Below are 22945 nucleotides of genomic sequence, written 5' to 3'. Positions count from 1 at the left end.
TTTTTTTAAGGATTTGCGTGCAAAGGACAAATGATGTAGACAAAGTTTGATACATTTTACAGAGTAATATTTTGGATACCAACTCTTAACGCATAATTTTTTTTTTTTAATTTAATTTTTTTGACAAACTTATTGTACGACCATCAACTGCAACCTATCAAAAGCTCCGATCTAAACAAGATGATTAAAAATTAATCAACAAGTATAAATTTTTTTAATCTAAGTATAGTGGTTAGTTAATATTATTCTTTTTTTGGGTTCATCAGAATGGTTAAATTATAATAATGCAGTATAATCAAGTCATATTATAATATCCAAAATCATTGGCATACAAACTAATTGGTGCATTTAAACATACCATACAGGATACAGTTTATCTATCTGTTCAATACAAAAAAAGTAAACACAACACCTACCTACCCTTTGAAGTTGAATCTAATCCAAATCAACATTATTGAATCTCTCTCAGCAATGGTCATTCCCATCAATGGGAGTTGGTTAGTGCTGAGTATTGCTCTTATGCTATCAAGCCATGGAATGATCATCACAGCTCAACATCAAGAGGTCCAAATTTCATGATTATATTTTAGTATTTTTATCGAATTATTTGATTGTAATATAATTAAGTGTATTATTATTGATGATCAACAGGTTAATTATGATACTAATGATCCACATAGGACTGCTTATCACTTTCAACCACCTCTAAATTGGATGAATGGTATGTATGGTTTTTTTTTTTTTTTTTTTTTTTTTGATATAGCTACTATCTTAACTTTTCATCATTTTTTTAAGTATCTATTTAATTTACTTATTATGTCAACTTTTTATAATGTATATGCTGCTGAAATATGGGGAAATGGTGCTGAAAATTGGATATGGATTTGATTTGTGCAGATCCCAATGGTTAGTTCTTAACTACCTCTTTTCCAATCAAATTTCGTGTACATTATTATCCTTCGTGATTCTCTATACTACGCTAAACTTGACGGAGATTCATATTTTGTCATAGGACCCCTGGTTTACAAGGGAATATATCACTTATTTTACCAGTATAACCCCAATGGTGCATTTTGGCAACCTGATATAGTATGGGCACACTCTACATCGACTGATTTAATCAACTGGACACCACAACCAATTGCCCTTACGCCTTCGGAACCTTACGATATCAATGGTTGTTGGTCAGGGTCTACAACTATACTTCCTGGAGATATACCAGCAATCTTATACACAGGATTTAGCAACCAAAAATATGAAGTTCAAAATCTAGCCTTACCTAAAAATCTATCTGACCCTTACCTTAAGGAATGGACTAAGGTACCCCTAAATCCACTAATGGTTGTCACACCTAATAACAACAACAGCTTCAATGCTTCATCTATTAGAGATCCAACCACGGCGTGGCGGTTAGCGGATGGTAAATGGAGATTGATCATTGGTACTCATCAAGGAAAGCGTGGAATCGCGGTTCTTTACACTAGCAAGGACTTTGCAACTTGGAACTATGTTGAACGTTTTTTTCATTCAGCTGAAGATAACGGAATGTGGGAATGCCCTGATTTTTTCCCTGTTTATGTTGGAAAGTCATTAGGTGCTGATATATCTGTTATTGGTAAGGATGTCAAACATGTGTTCAAAGTAAGTTTATTTGATACTCAATATGAGTACTATACTATTGGAACGTATGACATTAATAAGGATATTTACGTGCCTAATGAGGGATCAATTGAAAGTGATTTGGGTTTGAGATATGATTATGGTAAATTTTACGCGTCAAAGTCTTTCTTTGATAGTATGACTGATCGTAGGATAGTGTTCGGATGGGTTAATGAATCTTTAACGCAAACAGAATTTATGAAAAAGGGGTGGTTCGGAATACAGGTAATTTAATTATTGCACATTACAAACCATTTTTTAGTGTATGTATAGATTTGATTATATGTGCATGAATTTGATTAGTGAAATATTGTTGTTGTATATATAAGGCAATTCCAAGAACAATTGTGTTGGATCAATCTGGGAAGCAATTGGTGCAATGGCCAGTGAAAGAGGTTGAAACGCTACGAGAAAGTAATCATGTGGAATGGTTGTCTCAAGTAATCAAAGGAGGATCACTTATTGAAATATCTGGCATCACAAGTTCTCAGGTTAATTCGCGCCTTATTTTTATAGTGTGTTCTATAGAAAAGTACAATACTAGTTTAAGGATCTTGCTACAAAGATCAACTTGCACTTGAAATGACATACGTAGTAGTTGGTAAATACTTAAGCCGTTAACAATTAATGAAAATGAATTTGTATAAACTAATTGAAGTAATTAACTTAGTATAAAAATAGTATATTCATTCATTCCAATAATAATGCTAAAAACGTTACAACAAAGACCTTGTATATATAAAGCACATAATGACCACCTAATCCACTATATACATACCTAACCTCTGTCCCAAGCTCTTTTTTATGCCAATTGAGTGCACTAATTAGAAGAAGCTAATCAATTTTCTTTATTTTATTATTATTATTATATTGTTGAAGGCGGATGTAGAAATTTCATTCAAAGTACCAGATTTAACTTGCGTTGAGGAATTAGACCAAACATGGACCAACCCACAAATATTGTGCAGCCAAAAGGGTACATCCATTGAAGGAAGACTTGGGCCTTTTGGGCTGCTAACACTTGCTTCTACGGGCTTAGAAGAATACACTGCGATCTTCTTCAGAATTTTCAAAGGCCCAAATAAATATGTTGTCTTAGTGTGCAGCGATCCAAGCAGGTTAGTATTTTAGGTCTTTAAAAGCACTAGTTAACACTACCTTTGTTTCTTTTTAGTTGGCACGTATTACTTTTTAGGAAGTTTTTTGTTTAGTTGACACGTTTCCTTTTGGGTAAATTTTTTACCTTGCATTTACAAGCTACCCCCACTTGTTTTTTCATTATCTCTCACACTCTCTCCTCTCCTTAATATATGTGCCTAAATCAAACGTGTCAACTAAATAGAAACGGAGAAAATACTACACTTTCTATGCCAAAATAAATAAATAAATAAATAGTCACATATATTAATGATTTTACAGGTCTACTTTAAACCCAACAACCGATAAACTAAGTTTCGGGACTTTTGTGGATGTGGATCCTATTAATGAAGATCTTTCTTTAAGGACTTTGGTGAGCTTGAATTAGCCTTTAAAAATTAATTTTTATTTACACTTTTAATTATTTTGTAAAACAATAAGTGAATTTTTCCCCTAATATATGGCAGATTGATCATTCTATTGTGGAGAGCTTCGGTGCCAATGGAAAAAGTTGCATCACAACAAGAGTTTATCCCACATTGGCAATTAATGACAAAACAAAGTTGTATGCCTTCAATTATGGAACAGTGAATGTTAATATTACTAAATTAAATGCTTGGAGTATGAAGAAGGCCCAAATCAATCTCTCCAAGAACATGGAATATCACAATGAGGAGCATAAAGATGAATTATGAATTTTATGATAGATGATAGCTTCATTTTGTTTTGTGATTCTTATTCCTATAGTGGAGGAGCAATTGTTTGGTAATTTTTATTTTAATTTTTAAAAAAGTTTTTTATTAAATCTGTCTTGTGTTAATATGATCATAGACTTGAAATTTGGAATTAGATAAGCTTAATTTTATTTTATTTTTTAATATTATACATGTGATATATATATATAATCCAATCAACACTACACAAACTTGAAGTACTCACAGTTGTACTCCAACCTAAAAAAATGTCAAGCTATACGATGACCTGGGGGGAGTATATGCATAATAAAGGATTAATGGTTAACAAGTATTGTACTCGTATATCCTCTAACATTAAAAAATCCACAAATCATAATCCACAAATCATGGCATCATGCCAATTGTCATGGTGGATTGGCAACATATGAGGTTCTCTAAAAGAAATAAAACAAATATTGAAGGGATGTTATCTTGGTAATGCAAATTATAATCAAAACTATTGAATTCACTATTAATAATTAAAATCACAAACAATTAATCAAAATATTTCAAAATGACCAAAATAAATCCAATTGTACTAATACAAGTATACAACCCAATGTATGTATACGTATATTAACACAATAGACCCAAGTTGTCTTAGAAAAGCCATTCTTAAAAAAATTAAACAGGTAAGATAATGAAACTTTACAAAGATCCCATCTTGCGGAGCACGATGGATGTTTATTAGATTGTACAACTAAGAATTGCAGATGATATGAAAAAGACTATTGCAAAATCTTATTTTATAATCCAATAATAATATAACAAAGACTGCTTCTTTAAGTCAAAATTATTATATACTTCGTATAAATGTATATCATATGTTAAGTAAATGATTACTACTAATAACAATAGTTTAATAATATACATCCAATCCATAAATCGAACCCCAACACTTAGCTACTAATTATTCATCAAATCTTAATCAAAAATTCTAAATCAAACTTTCTCACTAAAAATGGTTATTCCTAATCCTAACAGTGGAAGTCGTTGGTTTTTGCTGAGTATTTATCTGGTGCTACTCAGCCATGGGTTGTCCACCATAGCAGAAGATCAGACGGTCCATAATAATCATGATGATATGTTTATTGTTGATGATCAGATGATTAATCGTGAAAATAATGATCCATATAGAACTGCTTTTCACTTTCAGCCACCCCAATTTTGGATGAACGGTATGCTATTTTTCTCTCTCTTATTATCTCTTAATTCTTCTCTAATTAGTTATCTAATTCAAGATTATCAACAGCTAATGGTTGTGTTTTTTTTTTTTTTTTTTTTTTTTTTTTTGGTTGCTGGAATATTCTGGAATTGATGTTGAAATTGGATATGATTTTGGGCTGGATTGATTGCAGATCCTAATGGTTAGTTCTTAATTACCTTTTTTTTTCGCTTTTTAATTTGTTTAATATTTGGCTTAATATACACTAGTGACTAGTTTAAGGTCATAATACTCCATTGCACTTTACATTATGCATCTTGCTGTATTATTCCTGTTTTTAATGGTCAAGATGAATAGAGATTAGTTTGTGCCTAATTTTTAAAAGGAACTTTTTCTTTGGTGCTTAAAAAGTCCTCGGTAGTTCATTGGCTTTCATAACTGTGAACTTTCTAACAGTCAATACATTTATACATTACTCTGTATTATTTAATTAGATGGAAGAACCATTTTACTAAAGTGGTTACACTTTTTTTGTTTACATTTAATTACGTGTTGGTATAAGTTATAACATTTAACTATCTTAAGACACTCATTAGACAAAATAAACATGATCATATATAGACCGATAAAATCTTCTTGTATGTATTAATAGGCAATATACAGTCAAAAATTTAAACTTTGGCCTTAAAGATGTAAACTTAACCATTTAAGTGAACTAGAAAGAGTAGCCGCACTAGGGCTCCCCTTGTCCCATGGAGGCCGTAGGGGAGGGGACGGGTATAAAGCGCAGCACGGTTGTCCAATGACGCTTGCTTAAGGCTTGTAAACAATGGACCTGCATAGTTCAAGGGAGGGGGTTTGTAACATTTTATTAATTACAAACCTTAATTCTCTTTTGTTTATGTGTTATAGGACCCATGATTTACAACGGAATATATCACTTGTTTTACCAAAACTATCCCAATGAGGCTGTTTGGCACACTCAAATTGTATGGGGACATTCAACATCAACCGATTTAATCAACTGGACACCCCAACCAATTGCCCTTATTCCATCCGAACCATACGACATCAACGGATGTTGGTCGGGTTCTGCTACCATACTCCCCGGAAATAAGCCTGCAATCTTATACACTGGTATCGACACTCAAAAGTACCAAGTCCAAAACATGGCCTTGCCCAAAAATATGTCTGACCCTTACCTTAAGGAATGGGTTAAGGTACCTCAAAATCCCTTAATGGTTGGTACACCCTCTAATGACAACATCAATGCTTCTGAATTTAGAGATCCATCTACTGCGTGGCAACTACCAGATGGTAAATGGAGAGTTATCGTTGGTACACAACATTTTAAACGCGGCTTAGCAGTTTTATTTACGAGTGAGGACTTTATTACTTGGAGCAACACCGAACATCCTCTTCATTCAGCTGAAGGTACCGGGATTTGGGAGTGCCCTGATTTTTTCCCTGTTTATGTTGGAAAGTCATTAGGTGCTGATACATCTGTTATTGGTAAGGATGTCAAGCATGTCTTCAAAGTAAGTTTATTTGATACTCAATATGAGTACTACACTATTGGAACGTATGACATTGATAAGGATGTCTATATCCCGGATGAGGGATCAATTGAAAGTGATCTAGGTTTGAGGTATGATTATGGTAAATTTTACGCGTCAAAATCATTCTTTGATGATGTAACTACTCGTAGAATATTATGGGGGTGGGTTAATGAATCTTCAACCCAAACAGATGATATCAAAAAGGGTTGGTCCGGACTTCAGGTAACTAATCAACAATTACTAAGCTCCATAATTTATTTATTTTTATTCTATGTACATGTATCTAATTAGCAATGTCTTGTACTCGTGTGTATTAAGGCAATTCCAAGAACAATTGTGCTTGATAAATCTGGCAAACAATTGGTGCAATGGCCACTAACAGAAGTTGAAAGTCTACGAGAAAATCCAGTACAATTGATTTCTCAAGTAATTGGTGGAGGGTCGCTCATTGAAGTATCTGGAGTCACGGCCTCTCAGGTTTCATTCTCCTTATTGGTCTTACTAATTTTCTATGCTGTGTCATACTCCGTATAAGATTAAGTTTGAGACAAGCACACAATTCCTTATGCATGTTAATTTATGTTAGTCGACCTCAGTCACTCCAGAACTAAGGGATTGTTCCCTTTTACTTAATTTCAGTTCAGTTCAGCTCCAATCAGTTCAGTTTAGCTTCAATCAATTCAGTTCAATTCAGCTCCTAATTTCCCTCTCTCATAAAATATTCATTTCAGCTCCGTTTAGTTCAGTTCAATTTAGTTTAGTTCTGTTCAGTTCAGTAAATGTGAACATGCCCTAAACCTTTCTTGCAATTGACAATTTTTGTTGCATTAAAACAATTTCTAAAATAATACTAGTATAGTGAATGGATTAAAATTTAAAATGAACTAATTATGGAAAACAAATATTTATAACATTCTTTATTGGGTAAAGGCGGATGTGAAAGTTTCATTCAAAGTACCAAAATTAAAGAATGTTGAGGAATTGGACCCAACATGGACCAACCCACAAATATTATGCAGCAGAAAAGGAGCATCCATTGATGGAAAAGTTGGGTCATTTGGACTCCTAACACTTGCTTCAACGGGCCTTGAAGAGTACACTGCGGTCTTCTTCAGAATTTTCAAAAGCTCAAGCAAATATGTGGTCTTAATGTGCAGTGACCAAAGCAGGTTAGTAGTTTAAATGTTTAAATAATATACCAAAATATTAATCATGAATCATTTTTATATCAGAAATTAGACATCCTAAAATACTACCTTCGTTAACTTTTATTCACAACTTTGGAATATTTTATATCTCACGAATAATACGTCAAAGTTGCAAATAAAAGTTAACGGAGGTAGTAGTAAATGCCCATATTGGATAGGAACACGGTAACAAACTAACACAAATTGTGTCTTATTTGTTGGCTGAAGTTTCAAGTTTGTTCTTTTGATTTGCACAGGTCTTCTCTAAATCCAACTACTGATAAACTAAGTTTTGGAACATTTGTGGATGTTGATCCTGTCAATGATGAGCTATCTTTGAGAATTTTGGTGAGTTACGACAAACTTTTTAAAATCATATATATTCCCACATTCATTAAAATTTTACAAAAGTATTGCTAAACCTTTTTTTAAATTCTTTGGGACAGATTCCATAGTGGAGAGTTTTGGTGCCAATGGAAAAAGTTGCATTACTGCAAGAGTTTATCCAACACTAGCAACTAACGACAACGCGAAATTGTATGTGTTCAATAATGGAACCGAAGATGTTAAGATCACTAAATTGAGTGCTTGGAGCATGAAGAAGGCTCAATTGAATCTCCCAACAACTATGGCTTCTCACACCAACAGGATGGATAAACAAGAGTTATAACAATAATAGATTTATTTGATTTCAATTTATATGATGATATAATCTATATATTTAAGCTAAGGCGAGTTTTACACCACCTAGATGTATTGTTTAACTTTTTAATCTTACTCTAATGTATACTGTATGAATTATGAGTTGAGAATCTATTTGATATAGTAGATTAATAGTCATTTATACATGTTCGTCATTATTTATTTGTATTTTTGAATTGAAAACGGATTCAATTAAATCATTACCGTTACATGCGTCACCTTTGGTTAACAGGTTTGGTTTGGTAATGGTTACCTAGTGTTTGGTTAGGTAATGATTTTCACCTGTTTGTTAACTCTCTAAAATCCAGTGTAACAATTAACCTAACCTTCAACCAAAAAAAAAAAAAAAGAAGAAGGATTTAAGTGATTCTTTAAACAAAACAAATAAAAAAAGTAAGAGCTAATTGTTTCTATTCCACTCTTTTTTGGTTTTTTTACATTCCATTTTAAATATTTATACCAATACTACTTAATAGTGTTTACGAAGTCGAAGGATGCTAAGAGTGAACGCATGAATTATATCGGCTATGTACGTTACTCATTCATATGCGTCACGGAAGAGTTTCGCTAATTGATGCAAAAGCAAACTAGCTGTTTACAAGATATTTTCTTCTGTTTCTTTCTAACAAAGTATTTTTAGCTCCTTTATTAAACTAAAATATCACTTTTCTTTCACTTTTTAAGACAATCCAATGTATTGCTGCCACGAACAAAGTTATAGAATGGCCCTACTTTTACTTTCTCGAGTCTATTCTCGCCATATTGTTATTGATGATTGAAACCTATTGACAATTAAAGAATCAAATGAGTGTTGGAATTTATGATAAAATTACACATTGACTGATATTGATAATATCTATAGTTTTTACAATAATATCTATAGTTTTTACTTTAAGTTTGTATCATATTTGTTTCTAGAGACAGAATACTCCTCGGTGTTAGGGTAATGAAATTAAGATGTCCTAAAATCATGTCCAATGGATGTCCGAATTCTTCTCAGCTATGTCTTGCTGTCCGAGATTTAGGCCTGCAAAAGAGAGAGAAGGTTAACTACCCGGGGGTGTGATCCGGGAAGGCCCCTCCGATGCTTAAGTCAGCAAATGTACTTTCTAGAGATAGAAAGTAAAGAGATAAAGAGTACTTTAGAGAGAAAAAGTAGAGAAAAAAGGTCAGAGAATTAAGAAAAAGTTACCATTATTAACGATTGGAGAGCTATTTATAGATGTATTTTCAGGTGACAGAAGTTGTACTTGCTTGGACAGATTAGGGGTAAATCCGTACTTTACTCTGATTAATGATGGGCTGAATCATGGATGAATATTTTCGTAATTCCATGTCAATGGGCTTAAGATAATGGACTTAGCCCAAACAATATTAATAACTTTATGAGATGAGGATTACATATAATATTTTCTATTATTCAAGAGCGATTTAGAATATAGTGATATAATACGAAGTATTAAGAAATGAAGTGAATACATGCTACTCCTTATGGAGTAACAAATTTGGAACCCTCCAAATAATTCCATCAATGATTAACGTGGAGGGTTCCACACGGCTATTCTCTTGTTAAAACTAAGCCGATTAACTAAATTAGGCTATGTGTTTATACAAGGCAATTAATAGAAGCCTCTAGAATTTGGATATGGTAAGGCCTTATACTCGTTAACATTTTTTTTGTTTTTTGTTTTTTAGGTATGCGCATAACCAGCCACCAATGTCCAATAGTGAGTAATACTCCTAATGAGTGGATTTGGAAGTGTATAATTAAAGTTTCTTATAATACTTCCAACATTGGTTTTCACATTATTTAAGTACAACTTTTAAAAGGTTAATGTCTTAAAATACCGACATTCATATTAGTCAAAATGTTAAGATTATTATAAACCGGATGAAGTAACTATATATTAAATATTAAGTATCAAATCTCAAACATGAGTATATCAATTGAGGATCATTTCATAGTCCTTACATACATTACATTCGCTAATACTCCCTCTATTCCTTATTTATATGCCTATTTCTTTCATTTATTACTCATACGACAGAGAAAAATAGGCATATAATTAAGACAAAACTAACTACATTATTTGAAAAGAAAGGAACTGGCAATTTCAATTTTTGTTTCTTTTGGAAAGTTTCAAGGTTTGAAAAACTAGGGATTACTATGAATTTTAAATGCATGTCAGCAAGTGTGTACACCACAACAATTGTGATAGATACACATATAACGATATAAGTCATGTAACAGTTTCTGCCGTACTTTCAATCACCAATGAAGATTTCACATGAATTTGGTTGTGAGGTTACTTGCACAGTCACACTTGAAAGTCTCCCCTCAAAACGACCAACTTCATCAGCATTAATTCATTCACAAGTTTCAAATAATCTAACTACATTGCAACTTTGTCAATCGACAAAATCTAAGTTGACATGATTTTTCTCTATTTTCTTTTATTAGAAGACTCAATTGTCACATTTGCTTAAAAAATTTGACCAATAATGAACCCACCAACTAGTAATACACTAATACTTCCTATAATCCTGTTACATACTACAGTACTATATGCTAGCTCGTGAAAGTTTTATATATACTCCACACATAACTTCACAAGAACATACACAAAATTCGAGTTTGTAATCAAGTGAAACATTACGATAGAAATATCGGAACATAAACATTAAGGATGATAGTCATATACGAGTATACAATTCGTATTTCTTTGTACGGATCGGATATTATTTTTGAAGTTATTTTCAACATACATGTGAATGCGTTTTGAATATGCAAATCGACTATTTCACTGATTTATAAAGCAAAGGTCATTAAAGTTTTAAATTCCCTCATAAACTTACACTTAAACTAATGCGCATTTGATGCCTAGTTGCCCACAGAAAATATATTAATAGAAGAGACGCAACATTTTCAAAGAGTGGTACCCACCATATTTGTAAGCATCACTGACCAACAATCCCTCTATAAAAAAGGGTGGAAACCACATAATGTTTTTGTCCCAATAATTATTGCACCAAAACAAACAAATTTGTTTCTCAAACTTACCATAAACCATACCTCAAATCATAAAGCTTCTAAAAACTACTTAACATGAAAACTCTAAGCAATCCTTTACTATTTTTTCTCCTGTTCATTACCCTTGTCCATGCATACTCCCACCATAAGACTACCAATGACCTTGTGACCACTACATGCAAGCAAACACCCGACCCGGTACTATGCGAAGCCGAGCTCCGGTCCGACCCACGGAGCTCCAAGGCTGCTGACACTCAAAGCCTGATCCTGATCATGATAGACGATGTTAAAACCCGGTTTTCGGACTCACTTCAATATGTTGAGGAGTTGGCCCGGAAGACCCATGACCCGGATACCATCCGGGCCTTGAAGCAGTGTATCCGGCTTTACAGGGTTGTGCTGGATACAAGTATAGATTTAGCAGTTAGAGCGGTGAAGCAAGGGAATCCAAAGTTTGGAGAACAAGCCATGGTGGATGCAGGTAATGAGGCTGAGGCGTGCCGGATGGCGTTCCCGGAGGATAAGGTTCCGGGTCCAATTCCGGGTCAGACACGGGTGCTTCATGGTGTATCTAATGTGGCTGCTTCTATGATTAAGGATTTGGAGTGAAGTTTTAGTTCCTTGTGTGGTAAATACCAAGAGTATTTGTTAAGTCCTTCAACATACTTCCTAGTACCAAATAAATGTCTCACAAGCCGTGTCTAATTTCTTTTAATTCATCTGATTCAGAAAAAAGTTGTACATTATCCAAGTTACAAAATTAAGAAAGTGGCATACTATTTAAAGACAACTTATAATAAAAATGGCAAATCTTGTATCACCTTCACATATGTGATCCTAATTCGCAAGTAACTTTTGCAAAGTTACAACTTTATTAAAAAAAAATAAAAAAAATAAAAAATTTCTTTTTTGTGTTTTGATCTTTAACTAATCTGTAACTAATCAAGCATAAGCAAACCAAAACTTGAGTTAATCATCAAGGACATTGGGAAATGCTTAACAAGTAAGCATTAATATGAATAACTAAAAGCCAGAAAATGACAGGAGTTATATCTCATCTCATCTCATGCAATTCTAGTGCGCAACTTCATCTTTAAGACTTTAAGTCTATGTCCTGTACTTTCCGCCATATAAATTAGAGATTACCGTTTGAAATTATACACAATTTGACATAACTAGTATTTGTTACTAAGCACAAAGATATTGCACTTATTTGTGTATAGCTGAAACTTTTGATTATCTACTACTTTCTCATCCCATTAACAATGGCCACTACTAAGTACTAAAAGGGCCTTAGATCACTAAATAATCCAGTAAACGTGGTAGTTTCGACAGAAATCAAAGACCAGAGAAAAAAAAAAAATCAGTTCATCTAAAAATCGTAATAGAATTGAAAATAAAGGGAATGAAGTGAAAATTTACCACATTTTAAAATTCAAATACAAGATTATAGAAATGGGAAGAAAGCCGAAAAGAAAAGAAAAAAAAAAGTCTGTAGATTTATACGAAAATTTAGAAGATTAATGTGAGAATGTCTACAGCCTAGGAATAAGTTTGGGGCCGAATATTGAAAATTTAAGTGAAATTAACAAAACTAGTTCCACGAAATAAGTTAAAAAAAAAACTTCCAGTCAAACTGTTCTCAACTTTAGGGTTCCTAGTCACAGCTTGCTATGAAAACAGAATATAACAGTCAATTTTCAAAAAATGGAGCGCATGAACATATATACAAATTTGGACGCAGCAAAAAAAAAAAATAGTTTGTAATCAAACATATGCTTAGTGACAAAACGACCTTAGGCATTGATTCAACAATGGTAAGGCAAATGAAGAGAATAAATATATAAACAACCCATATATTTCAAATCTTCACTTTCAAACCCACAAATCGAACAAAGAACACTCACTACCCAAGCACATTACAGAGCCTCCACATAAGTGAAAGGGAAGACGCAATGAATTAAGTAATTGATAACAGAAGGAATTGCATCTATCAAAACTCCAGGGGTAAACCTCAATACCATATAACAGCATAGACCAGATGCGCAGTCAAGCTTCTGTTTCTTCAGGTAGCACGAGAGCAACTACTGTTGCTTGCATTCAGGAGGATGCTCTCCTGCAGGTAGTCCAGCTTGTGCTCTTCCACCCTTCTGTTGATAACACACAATTCAAATTCACATATAATGTATTGTCAAGAGATCCTCAAGCAACCAAATAATGACCGTTAAAGTTTACCTTAGGTCCAGATGATGTCTGCAAAAGAAAAATAAAGGCCACATTTAAAATAGAGCTCCCCATCCACTGATTTATACTGTAAAGATAGTTTTTTTTTTTTTTTTTTTTTTTTTTTTTTTGAGGGGGGGGGGGGGGGGGGGGGGGGGGGGGGAGGGGGGGGTTAACAAACAGTTACTTGCAGAATCTATACCTTCTTCCTGATCTTAATTTCTTCCTCATCGTCGTCGTCGTCATCATCCTCATCATCGTCTTCATCATCATCGTCTTCGTCATCATCATCATCCCCTTCGCCAACTATATCATCAAACTCATCCCCCTGAACAGCCTCTCCAGTAAACCACGATACAGCATGAGGTATAATTTTGTCTCGGATAGTAGAGCTGTGTCACAAGAAGTGTTCCAAGGAAAATTAGTTAGCAGTCAGCACAAAACAATGATTTTGATTTTGTACCAAACAAACCCATGTCATTGATCACAACTTGATTACTAACCCAATCTCATAATCTTGTTCCATCATATTCTGAAGTTCCTCTGCCTGTCGGTACATCAAATTGGTAGTTAGTAGTTAGTTGTTACATGAGCCTTGATTGATAAAAGCACTAGAGAAATCAAACTTACTGCATCTTCGTCAAGATCATCATCATCATCAGGAACTTGTGGGGGGTTGAAAAAGTTGAAAAAGCTTTCACAACTCTCAGTCTTAGTAATTGGTTTGGCACTCTTTGATCCCTTTTTAGGCTTCTTCTTCAGGATCTTTTGTGTTAAACATTTTCCTTGGTGCCACTCGATCTCCGTTCTACACAAATGGAATAAAGAGATTATAATCGAGTGCATGAGAAAATTGATAATTCCCAACAGTTAGCCGCTTACCCTATAGCCTTCTCTAAAATAGGCTCATCCTCATCAATCATGTGATAAGTTTTTGTAAGAACAGTATTTTTAAAATAGGGATTTGTATCAAAAAAGAACTCAAGCTTGAATCCCTTTGGATCATCAATCCGGACCCACTTGATGTCTTTGAGATATTTGAGAGCTCCTTCATCCCGCTCTGTAATCTGGAATATAAACTTATGTCACATATCCATTCCAATTCATCAAGAGAGCTAAATTTATCCGCAAAAACAGGGGAAAATTGAGAAAAAACTGCTCACCTCTTCGGCCAAAACATCATTGGTCTTCATTGCAGTGAGCCAAAAGTTAGGTACACCTTTCTCTGAGCCAAGCAAAAATACATAATAAGAGTTACATTCCATTAATATAAGTCGTTGCAGGATCCTAAACAAGTCAACATCACTACAAATCATAAACAGTGGATAAAGAGTTACTTCTTACCTTCAGGTGCTTCTTCCTCCGCTTGATCTGTCATTGTTTCATTTGTAACACCTTCAACTTCAACAACTCCATTAACAATATCATATCTCTGTAGTTGAAGACATAAAACCAGAATAAGTGCAGTTAACATTGATCAAATTCATATAACATGTACTGCAGTTCAGTCAAAGAAGAAATCAATCAATCAATTAAAGCCTTAATCCCATAAGTGGGGTCATTCCGTATAGTTAAAGAAGAAATAGAGGGATATAAAAAATATAAAATAAATAAATAAATAAATAAATAAATAAAAGTAGAGTTCCATGACTTCAGTTCAAACATACCTTTGTGTAAAGTGGTTCATAGAGCTTTTGATATTTTGCCTCAAGAGCAGCCCTTTCCTCGAAAAATTTAGACTCAAGCTCATCATGTTGGCCCTGTATGAAAATGGTATCAGGACATTTGTATTGAACTTTCAACCCAATATGAACAAGCATAGCAGAGAACCACAATTCGTGAAAGAAAAAACCCAGAGCCCACATGCTAAAAGAGAAGGGTAATATGAATAATACAGATAGACACTCGAGCCTTATTGACAGAGGCCACGAGAGCCAATATTATGTTTATCATGCAAAATCCACAAGTAAAACGCAAACATCAGTTTATTTTACTTGTATAAACCTCCTATTACTAACAAGTGGCAAATCAATTACAAAAGCTTAATTCCTAATATTCCCCTATAACTCATGGAGATAGGGGAAATTTTAAGGCCTTTAATATCTTGATAATTACACATATAAGATCGACTCAAACATTTTTTTTAAACATTCCCATTGATATATGCAAACCAAACATGGTGGTAATATTCCTCAAAATATATATGGTGGTAATAAACAAATAAAGGACAATACCATATACCCACACTCCCAAAATTCTTCCTATTCCCACAAAACAATTCACTCATAAAAAAGCCATAAATGACAACAAAAACTTGTATACAACCTAAACTGTGAAGAAAACCCAATTTAAAACATTTATAACACCCTAAAACATCCAAGCCCTTTTCCCCCCTAAAACAGATTTGGGGAGAAGTGTTATAGTCAAAGTGGTCCAATGCAGCAAGTATAATTACAAATCTCTCTCTACTACACTTTGCAGTTTCCAATCAGCAACATTAAACTCATATAGAAACAAAAGACAAGGCAGCAGCTAGCCAGCTAACATAACAACACCGAGTAAAAATGACATCGAAAATCAAAGTGACAACAAATACCAAAACTTTCAACATATATATACACAAATTATCCTAAACATAATAGTCCACACTCACATATTTCCCAATCTCTTCAACGTGTCGGCGATTAATAAGCAGTCAATACATTATAACTTGCAATGCCAAAATCACAATTATTAGAATTACAACAAAGATAATCAAATGGTATCATATTCAAACACATCCACCACATAAGACAAGTCAAAGATATGATTAAACCCTAAACATCATAAAATTGAGAATCAACTGGCAGATAATGCTTACAAAACCCTAAAATCAAATAATTATCACACAATTCTTCCACGGCTATACTCTTCTCCGGTTATTCGACAGCGCAAAATGAGCTTAAAAGTAACCTAATCACCGCTATGAATCAAAATGTGAATGTTCAATCAATAGAAAAACTTGCATTTTCAATAAATAATAACAATTTCTAAATAACAAATTATGTAAAAATAAAAAATTACACAAATGAGAATAAGAAAAAAGGATGAAAAACCTGAATCTCTCGAAGAACTTCAACACGCTTGCGAACATTTGGTGTCAATGAATCAAGTACATCAAAATGTTCTCCTGCCAAATTCTGCAGCTTATTCTACATAAAACCCAACAAAAATTACAAAAAATCAAAACCCTAAAACCAAAAATTAATCACCCCCATTAAAAATAAACCCCATTTCATAATTACCAACAAATTCAATTCCAAAAAAATGGGATTAAAAATAAACCATTGAAAACCCACCTTAAGCGCATTAACAAGACCAGCCCTATCCTCAGCGCTCAAAGCTAAAACCAACAACAAATTTCAAAAAAGCGTCAAAATTGAAAAAAAAAAATCGAAAAAAATGGGGAAAAAATCGAGAAAATTCAGGAGTAAAACCTGCAGCGGCGGCGGGGAGATTGACGGCAAGATCAGATAAGTTCATCTGATCATTGTTGGTGGTGTTGTTGTTGTTATTATCGCTCATTTTTGGCCCTGATTTTTTCAAAAGATGAAATTTTTAGCAGAGAAGAAAGAAAGATAGTGAAGGAAGGAAGGAAGGAAGGAAGGAGGGAGAGAGTCGGCGGTTTGTAATTCGCAACTTTCTCCGTTTATTTTTTGTTTATATTTTTTTTTCTTTTTAAAAAATGAAGCGAAATTCTCTCTCCTATTTTGTCTGGTTAAGTGTTGGTACTTAACCTAAACTGCACGACTTTTGTTTACGACTTTCCTGTTTTAATACTGCGCGCACGGTCGCACGCCACCGTTATTCTGTCCTTCAACTCGGGTTTTTTTTTCAAAAATTGAATTTGATACTTGTATAGGGTTTTTGGAAATTGATTGATTTGATGGTTTGATACTTTACTTTGATTCCAACCAAAATTATACATAATCGTATTCGTAACTGAGAAAAACGAATTTTTTTGAATTGGGTTCATTTAGATTAGACTTGAATTTGGACAATAGTAGAAATTTTTCAGCAATATTCTATTTTCAAGTTAGGTTATGACTTCAATATCGTATTAGATTTTGGTAAAGTCATTTGAATTAGTTACTTTTAATACGAAGTTACGAAGGGAATGTGATGCGTTGAATGATATAATGTGTCAACAACTGAGGTAAGTTCCACTCTGATTTGATGATGTGTGCAAGTTGACTTCATTTTTAATATGTTTTGACGAACTTTATTTATATTGCAAGATGGGATAGTAACGGTAATTCTGTGTTAATTTTTATAAATTATTTCTAAAAAAGTATAAATAAATATAACTTTGATGGACCTTGATTTGCAATAAATATTATGCTTAGTGTTTCCTTTACAAAAATATAGGGTTAATTGCTCACTTGTGTTGTTGAGTGTCCATGGCACATATTATTAATGAGGATGAGCAAAGCAAATGTGACATATGAGTGGCTCCCTACACAAACTCTTAAGGAAATAATGAAGCAAGTTAAATAGGATTACCCTAAATATTCTCACCTTATTACATATAGTAGGTGCATGTAAAATATTACACTCGAACATAAAATAGACACTAGAGCTTTGAGAAAGACTCTAACATCATTCGGATTAAACATAGTCTCCAACTCATCAGCACCATATATAACCTTTAATTGCATATTAAAGGTGGAAATTCTGCCCACAAAGTAGATATGCAAAGTGAAGGTTTATTAAGAGAGGGCTACTCATGTAGGGAAATATCAAGAGAGGGGAGGGCGAAGAAGGAATTAAATAATCGGTATGATTTGTTTTATTTGGTACACTGCATTCATGCAAAAGTGAGTCAGATTTCTACAGGATTAAACTTGTTGCTGCTTATACTGTAGTGTTGGATTTCAGAGCTTCAATGACAGCTGAGAAGTCCTGCTCGCTTAGGCCACGAGATTTGGCAATCTTGTAAAGCTCATTTGTAGCCGCTGCAATTGGTATTGGTTGAGAAACAGACTCTGCTAATCCAAGAGCAAGCCTTAAATCCTGCCACAAGTGTTGAAATTCAAGTAATATATTTTCAGCAAAGGAAGCTGATGAGTGGAGTTCTGGTAGGAAAAATGGTTTGAATGTTAACTGACCTTCTGCTGATGTTTTAAGGGAAATGCTGTAGGATATTGAGATTGGATCATTGATGGGCCCTTAAGTTTGTACATTGGTGCACTAATTGCACCTTGTGTGATTACCTGCAATCATCACATAATCAAAGATTTCGAAGAATATTATTACTGTCAACTGAGATTAGTTGCACAGAATTATAATAGTATAATGTCAAAAATTGTCCTAGAACATTTATGATCTATCCCACTTGGACTCCCCATACGCCCTTAACTTGGAATCTCACCAGTCATTAGGTGCAGGCTTTTTTACTTGAGCAAAAGTATGCACCCTACACTGTATTATGACATGAAAGGCAAAAGAAAGGCATGCGTTCCTTTACTAAGAAAAATGATAAAAGAAGAGTATCAATGAACTCAAACATTTCAAAGCCGTCTTAAACTTCCTGGGTAGCACATAAAAACAAAAACTGTTTAGGAGGTGCAAACATGTGCTAATATGCAACCTTGCTTCTTCTACTAAACAATCTCAGATTGTAGAGAAATTGAAGAACATATGTAATCGCAGAACACCACAGTAATACATATGCTGATATGCAACCTTGCTGGTTCTGAATTTGAATCTTGCGCTCTAAGCTCAGGTATAAATTGAATTCAAGCACAAAAGGCAAAATGATATAGGAAGCATTAACAAGAAAATTTTGGGAGATGGGTTGCACTGTGGGCTGTTGGCTGTTGCACACCATAAATAACCAACATTCATATGAACATTGCTCCTTTATGGTGTAGTGTCGCAACACTAGGATATAAAAATCTCATTTCCAAAAGAGAATAAGGTGCGGTACATGCTGAAATTTCAGAACAGAAAAGTATTTACTTTGTATACTCTAAATTTTAAAGTTTGTCATAAGTAGGATGTAGATTAAGATTAATAAGGGCTTATATGGAGAAGCCACAGAGCAAAACCACTACCTTCATCCCATACTAAACCATAAAAATAATAGACAATGTGAACAAATTAGCTATATACTTCTATGGATATACCTCAACAAGCACACTTGGATCCAGCCCAACTTTTTCACTAAGCAGCAGTCCTTCAGAAAACGATGCCATCATACTGTAAATTGCAGATGGCCATGAATGTAATATTAGTGAAGATATTATATGATTTCCCTTCAAAATGAATAAGCATGCAGGATTTAATAGTCCCAGTACCTTCCCATGATCATGTTCACAACAAGTTTCATTGTGGCTCCATTGCCAATATCTCCAAGATAGAATTTTGACTGAAATGATTCTGCAAGTTATATGAGGGGCATATAAATATAATAAGGGGAATCAATACCTAACCAAGATAATGTACCTTTCCCATGATGTCTAAGAGGGGAGCAACCTTTTCGTATAGAGACTGGTCACCTGTGAATTAGCAATTCCAAGAGTTGTTCAAACAGAAAGTAGGATGTAATAAGCTGAACCGAACAATTAAAAATGGGAATTTGACAAACTTTTACCAGGTAGAATAATACAATATATACAATTTGGGAAAGATGACACTAATTCTAGAGATAAGTGAGTTACCTGCTGTAAGAAAAATTAGTTGCCCGTCCTCTGCTGGTCTTTTGGACCCAGAAACTGGAGCCTGTTACGAAGTGCATAAACTTGAGAATGTTTTAAATGTTAACTTAATACTCTGCATATGTTACAAGGATAAACCTTTCACCGCAGTTCCTTTGTTTATTCTTTATTTTATTTATTTATTTATTTATTTATATATATATATATATTTTTTTTTTTTTATTTTTTTTGGGGGGGGGGGGGGTTCCTGATGACTGATTAAGTGATTATAGCATGCAGAGAAGAAATGAAAGTAATACCTCCAAGAATGATGCCCCAGTTGCTTTAATACGCTCACTTATAAGTTTAGATGTTCCGTCATCAACTGTTGAGATGTCTACATACCTTCATATCTCATTTTAACAAAAGTTACACACAGTAATCAGAACTTACACACAGACAATTTTATTAGAAGTATGAATTATTATCTTTTCCCTCCACCATTACAGAAACCCTCATGTCACCTAAACTACACAATAAGGAATGCAAACATATGTAAAGTCTATTTCAAAGGATCTGCTCATAAGCTAGTTGTTCTGCTCCAAAAAAAATATACGGAATACTATACTTGATATTTATTGTTTAAAAACTGTTGAATTAGGAAACATACCAGCAATCGATTCGCTGGTTCACTAAGAACCATATTCATTAAGTGATAAATAAAAGCACCACACACCAAAACTGGTTAAATGTTAATAGATTCATTACAAATTGGTGCTGAAGTTGCAAAAGGTTGAGCTCGCTATATAATAGCAAAAGTTAAAATTTAGACCGACAAAGACTCACGAGACAATTGAATAAAGCATCCAATTTAATGAAAACACTTCCACTAGACCACTGCATCTTGACTTATAGCCTTAGAGTCAAAGCCTGGGTGTAGAAGTGCAAGTATAAGAAGGGGGAGGGGGACAACTACCATCTTACTCTTGTAAAACAGTAGATGAAATAGCATTGAACTATATAACTAATTATCTGGCATTACTGAAGAACTCCGTACCCTTTGCCTGGACCCATGCCATTTGCAGCTCCATTCTTCCCACATGCAACATCCATCTAATGCAAAAGGCTTAGATATTGATATCAAGGCGGAAAAACAAAAAAACCAAGCAAGAGAACACAAAAGAAACATACGCACTGCACTATCAGGATCAGCAAGCATGGCAAATGTCACATCACAAGACGCAGCTACTTCTTCTGGAGAGGGTTTATACCTGTACCAGTGACAAATTTATTACATGAACATTTCAAGGAAGTTAACTGCTACATGAAACTTATATCAACTAGACAACTAGACCTATGTTCTGCCAGTTTGAAGATTACTTGTATAAGCATGAGGAATAATTAAGTTATAATATATGCACACAGCAACTTACGTAGCACCAAGGCTGATGAGAGGATCACATTTGCTCTTTGTCCTATTCCAGACAGTCACATCACATCTACACCATGAAGATCAAAATGTCATAACAGTAGGAAGATAGCAGCACTGAGTAGTACATTACAAGTATCCAGCACTAAAAACATATCGAAAATCCAGCAGATCACTCATGGAAGACGAATGCAGATATTATTTTTTATTTCAATCAGCAAAAACGAAGTACTACATACTTAAACATAAAATCCATCATGTCCATCTATAAACTCGAGCTCTGTGACAAAATACTTCATTTTACCCTGACAATTAATATAGGAAAAGCTCATACAATTCTCACCCGGCCTTAATGAGATTTTGGGCCATTGGAGAACCCATGATTCCCAGACCAAGAAACCCAACACGACCTGAAAATTCATCTGCAATAATACACATTGATATTCAGAATTGGCTAAAATTTATAACATCATTATTCATCAACATAAATGAAAACAATCTACAGTGAAATTACTCAGAACCGTCACATGAACATTCCCCATTGTTTCGAAAAATTCCAATTCATTTCAAAATATTCAGAAAGAATTGTCCAATTTCCAATTAATGAACACAGTTCCTTATTTTTCTGATTTCATTTTATCATCAATTCATCATGGCATTTGCTCAACTTTGTTGTATACATCATAATATATATGATAATTATGAATTTATGTGATTAAACCCAGCAAATTCTTGTAAGTTCTATGTTTAATGACACTATCAATTAATTATTTCAGACCACAATCAAAATTATAATTTCAACCTCAGCTAACCATTACAATACATCACAACCAATTTAAAAAAGAATTGACATAGGAAAGCATACAAAAAACCTAGCACAGAAAAGCTGATAAAATTCAAAACTTTAGAAAAGAATCAATAGAAAAGGTAGTACCTTTGGCAGAAGCATTGATAATCCGAGAAGAAAATTGCCTGGAAGAGAGAGAAAAAAGAGGTTTAGAGAAGAGAGGAGAAGTGGGTTTAGGCCTAAATTGAGGGCAAAATGCGGAGGCAGAGTTAAATGCAATAGCCATTGAAGTTGTGGTTGAAGGGCAAATGGAAATGGCAGTTTTAGAAATGAGAGTAGTCATCGCCATGGCCATACTTTTTAAGGTGATTTTGTGGAGTGTACAACTGCTACTGCTATTACTGGATAGCTTTTTCTTTTATAACCAACTTTCTCTCCCACACCCCTTGTGAATATAATAAGAAATTTGAAATGGATTAAGTTTTTAAGTGCATTTGTTAAGTTCTAATTTTCTAAACCTAGCTTGATCATGTTTCTTTTTTGGAAGGACGGAGAGTTAAGATGGTTATAAGGTGTGCCTCTTGAATCGCGGTGAGGTTGCAACTTTGAATGAAGTGAGCTTAAATAGATACGTGTGATGAGCACACAAGCTACG

General features: G+C 33.9%; 4 protein-coding genes and 1 pseudogene across 6 annotated transcripts; 3 read left to right on the top strand and 2 right to left on the bottom strand.

The window, feature by feature from the left end:
* Positions 1-317: 317 nt before the first annotated feature.
* On the top strand, positions 318-3685 carry LOC145619004 (fructan 6-exohydrolase-like; annotated as a pseudogene). The gene is made up of 7 exons (XR_014108084.1): positions 318-721; positions 898-906; positions 1013-1884; positions 1989-2150; positions 2539-2777; positions 3079-3169; positions 3264-3685. The product of XR_014108084.1 is annotated as a fructan 6-exohydrolase-like (transcript).
* A 781-nt stretch (positions 3686-4466) lies between these two features.
* LOC145618993 (fructan 6-exohydrolase-like) lies at positions 4467-8266 on the top strand. Its single transcript, XM_081673601.1, has 7 exons — positions 4467-4708; positions 4889-4897; positions 5608-6476; positions 6573-6731; positions 7185-7423; positions 7699-7793; positions 7888-8266. The coding sequence occupies exons 1-7, from the start codon at positions 4492-4494 to the stop codon at positions 8109-8111; spliced, it is 1812 nt and encodes a 603-aa protein (XP_081529727.1). The 5' UTR covers positions 4467-4491; the 3' UTR covers positions 8112-8266.
* Positions 8267-11173: 2907 nt separating this feature from the next.
* On the top strand, positions 11174-11917 carry LOC145624423 (cell wall / vacuolar inhibitor of fructosidase 1-like). The gene has a single exon (XM_081677454.1). The coding sequence runs from the start codon at positions 11250-11252 to the stop codon at positions 11781-11783; it is 534 nt and encodes a 177-aa protein (XP_081533580.1). The 5' UTR covers positions 11174-11249; the 3' UTR covers positions 11784-11917.
* A 1000-nt stretch (positions 11918-12917) lies between these two features.
* On the bottom strand, positions 12918-17134 carry LOC145624422 (nucleosome assembly protein 1;2-like). 2 transcript variants are annotated; one of them, XM_081677452.1, is made up of 12 exons: positions 16874-17134; positions 16736-16779; positions 16493-16588; positions 15065-15157; positions 14742-14829; positions 14561-14622; positions 14280-14464; positions 14028-14205; positions 13901-13944; positions 13600-13789; positions 13410-13427; positions 12918-13324 (listed from the first exon to the last, which is right to left on the bottom strand). In XM_081677452.1, exons 1-12 carry the CDS (start codon positions 16959-16961, stop codon positions 13259-13261), a joined length of 1152 nt encoding a protein of 383 aa, XP_081533578.1. In that variant the 5' UTR covers positions 16962-17134; the 3' UTR covers positions 12918-13258. The 2 variants fall into 2 exon arrangements, with proteins under 2 accessions (XP_081533578.1, XP_081533579.1); XM_081677453.1 differs by lacking the exon at positions 13410-13427.
* A 770-nt stretch (positions 17135-17904) lies between these two features.
* Positions 17905-22706, bottom strand: LOC145624421 (glyoxylate/succinic semialdehyde reductase 2, chloroplastic-like). Its single transcript, XM_081677451.1, has 12 exons — positions 22438-22706; positions 21847-21925; positions 21508-21573; positions 21270-21345; positions 21132-21187; positions 20395-20479; positions 20099-20159; positions 19884-19936; positions 19736-19806; positions 19565-19637; positions 18545-18649; positions 17905-18449 (listed from the first exon to the last, which is right to left on the bottom strand). The coding sequence occupies exons 1-12, from the start codon at positions 22643-22645 to the stop codon at positions 18291-18293; spliced, it is 1092 nt and encodes a 363-aa protein (XP_081533577.1). The 5' UTR covers positions 22646-22706; the 3' UTR covers positions 17905-18290.
* Positions 22707-22945: the final 239 nt, after the last annotated feature.

This window comes from Chenopodium album, chromosome 3, assembly GCF_948465745.1.
Source record: "Chenopodium album chromosome 3, dcCheAlbu1.1, whole genome shotgun sequence".
Lineage (NCBI taxonomy): Eukaryota > Viridiplantae > Streptophyta > Magnoliopsida > Caryophyllales > Amaranthaceae > Chenopodium > Chenopodium album.
The sequence above is the reverse complement of the archived record's forward strand: the minus strand, read 5'-3'. Positions and strand labels throughout refer to the sequence as shown.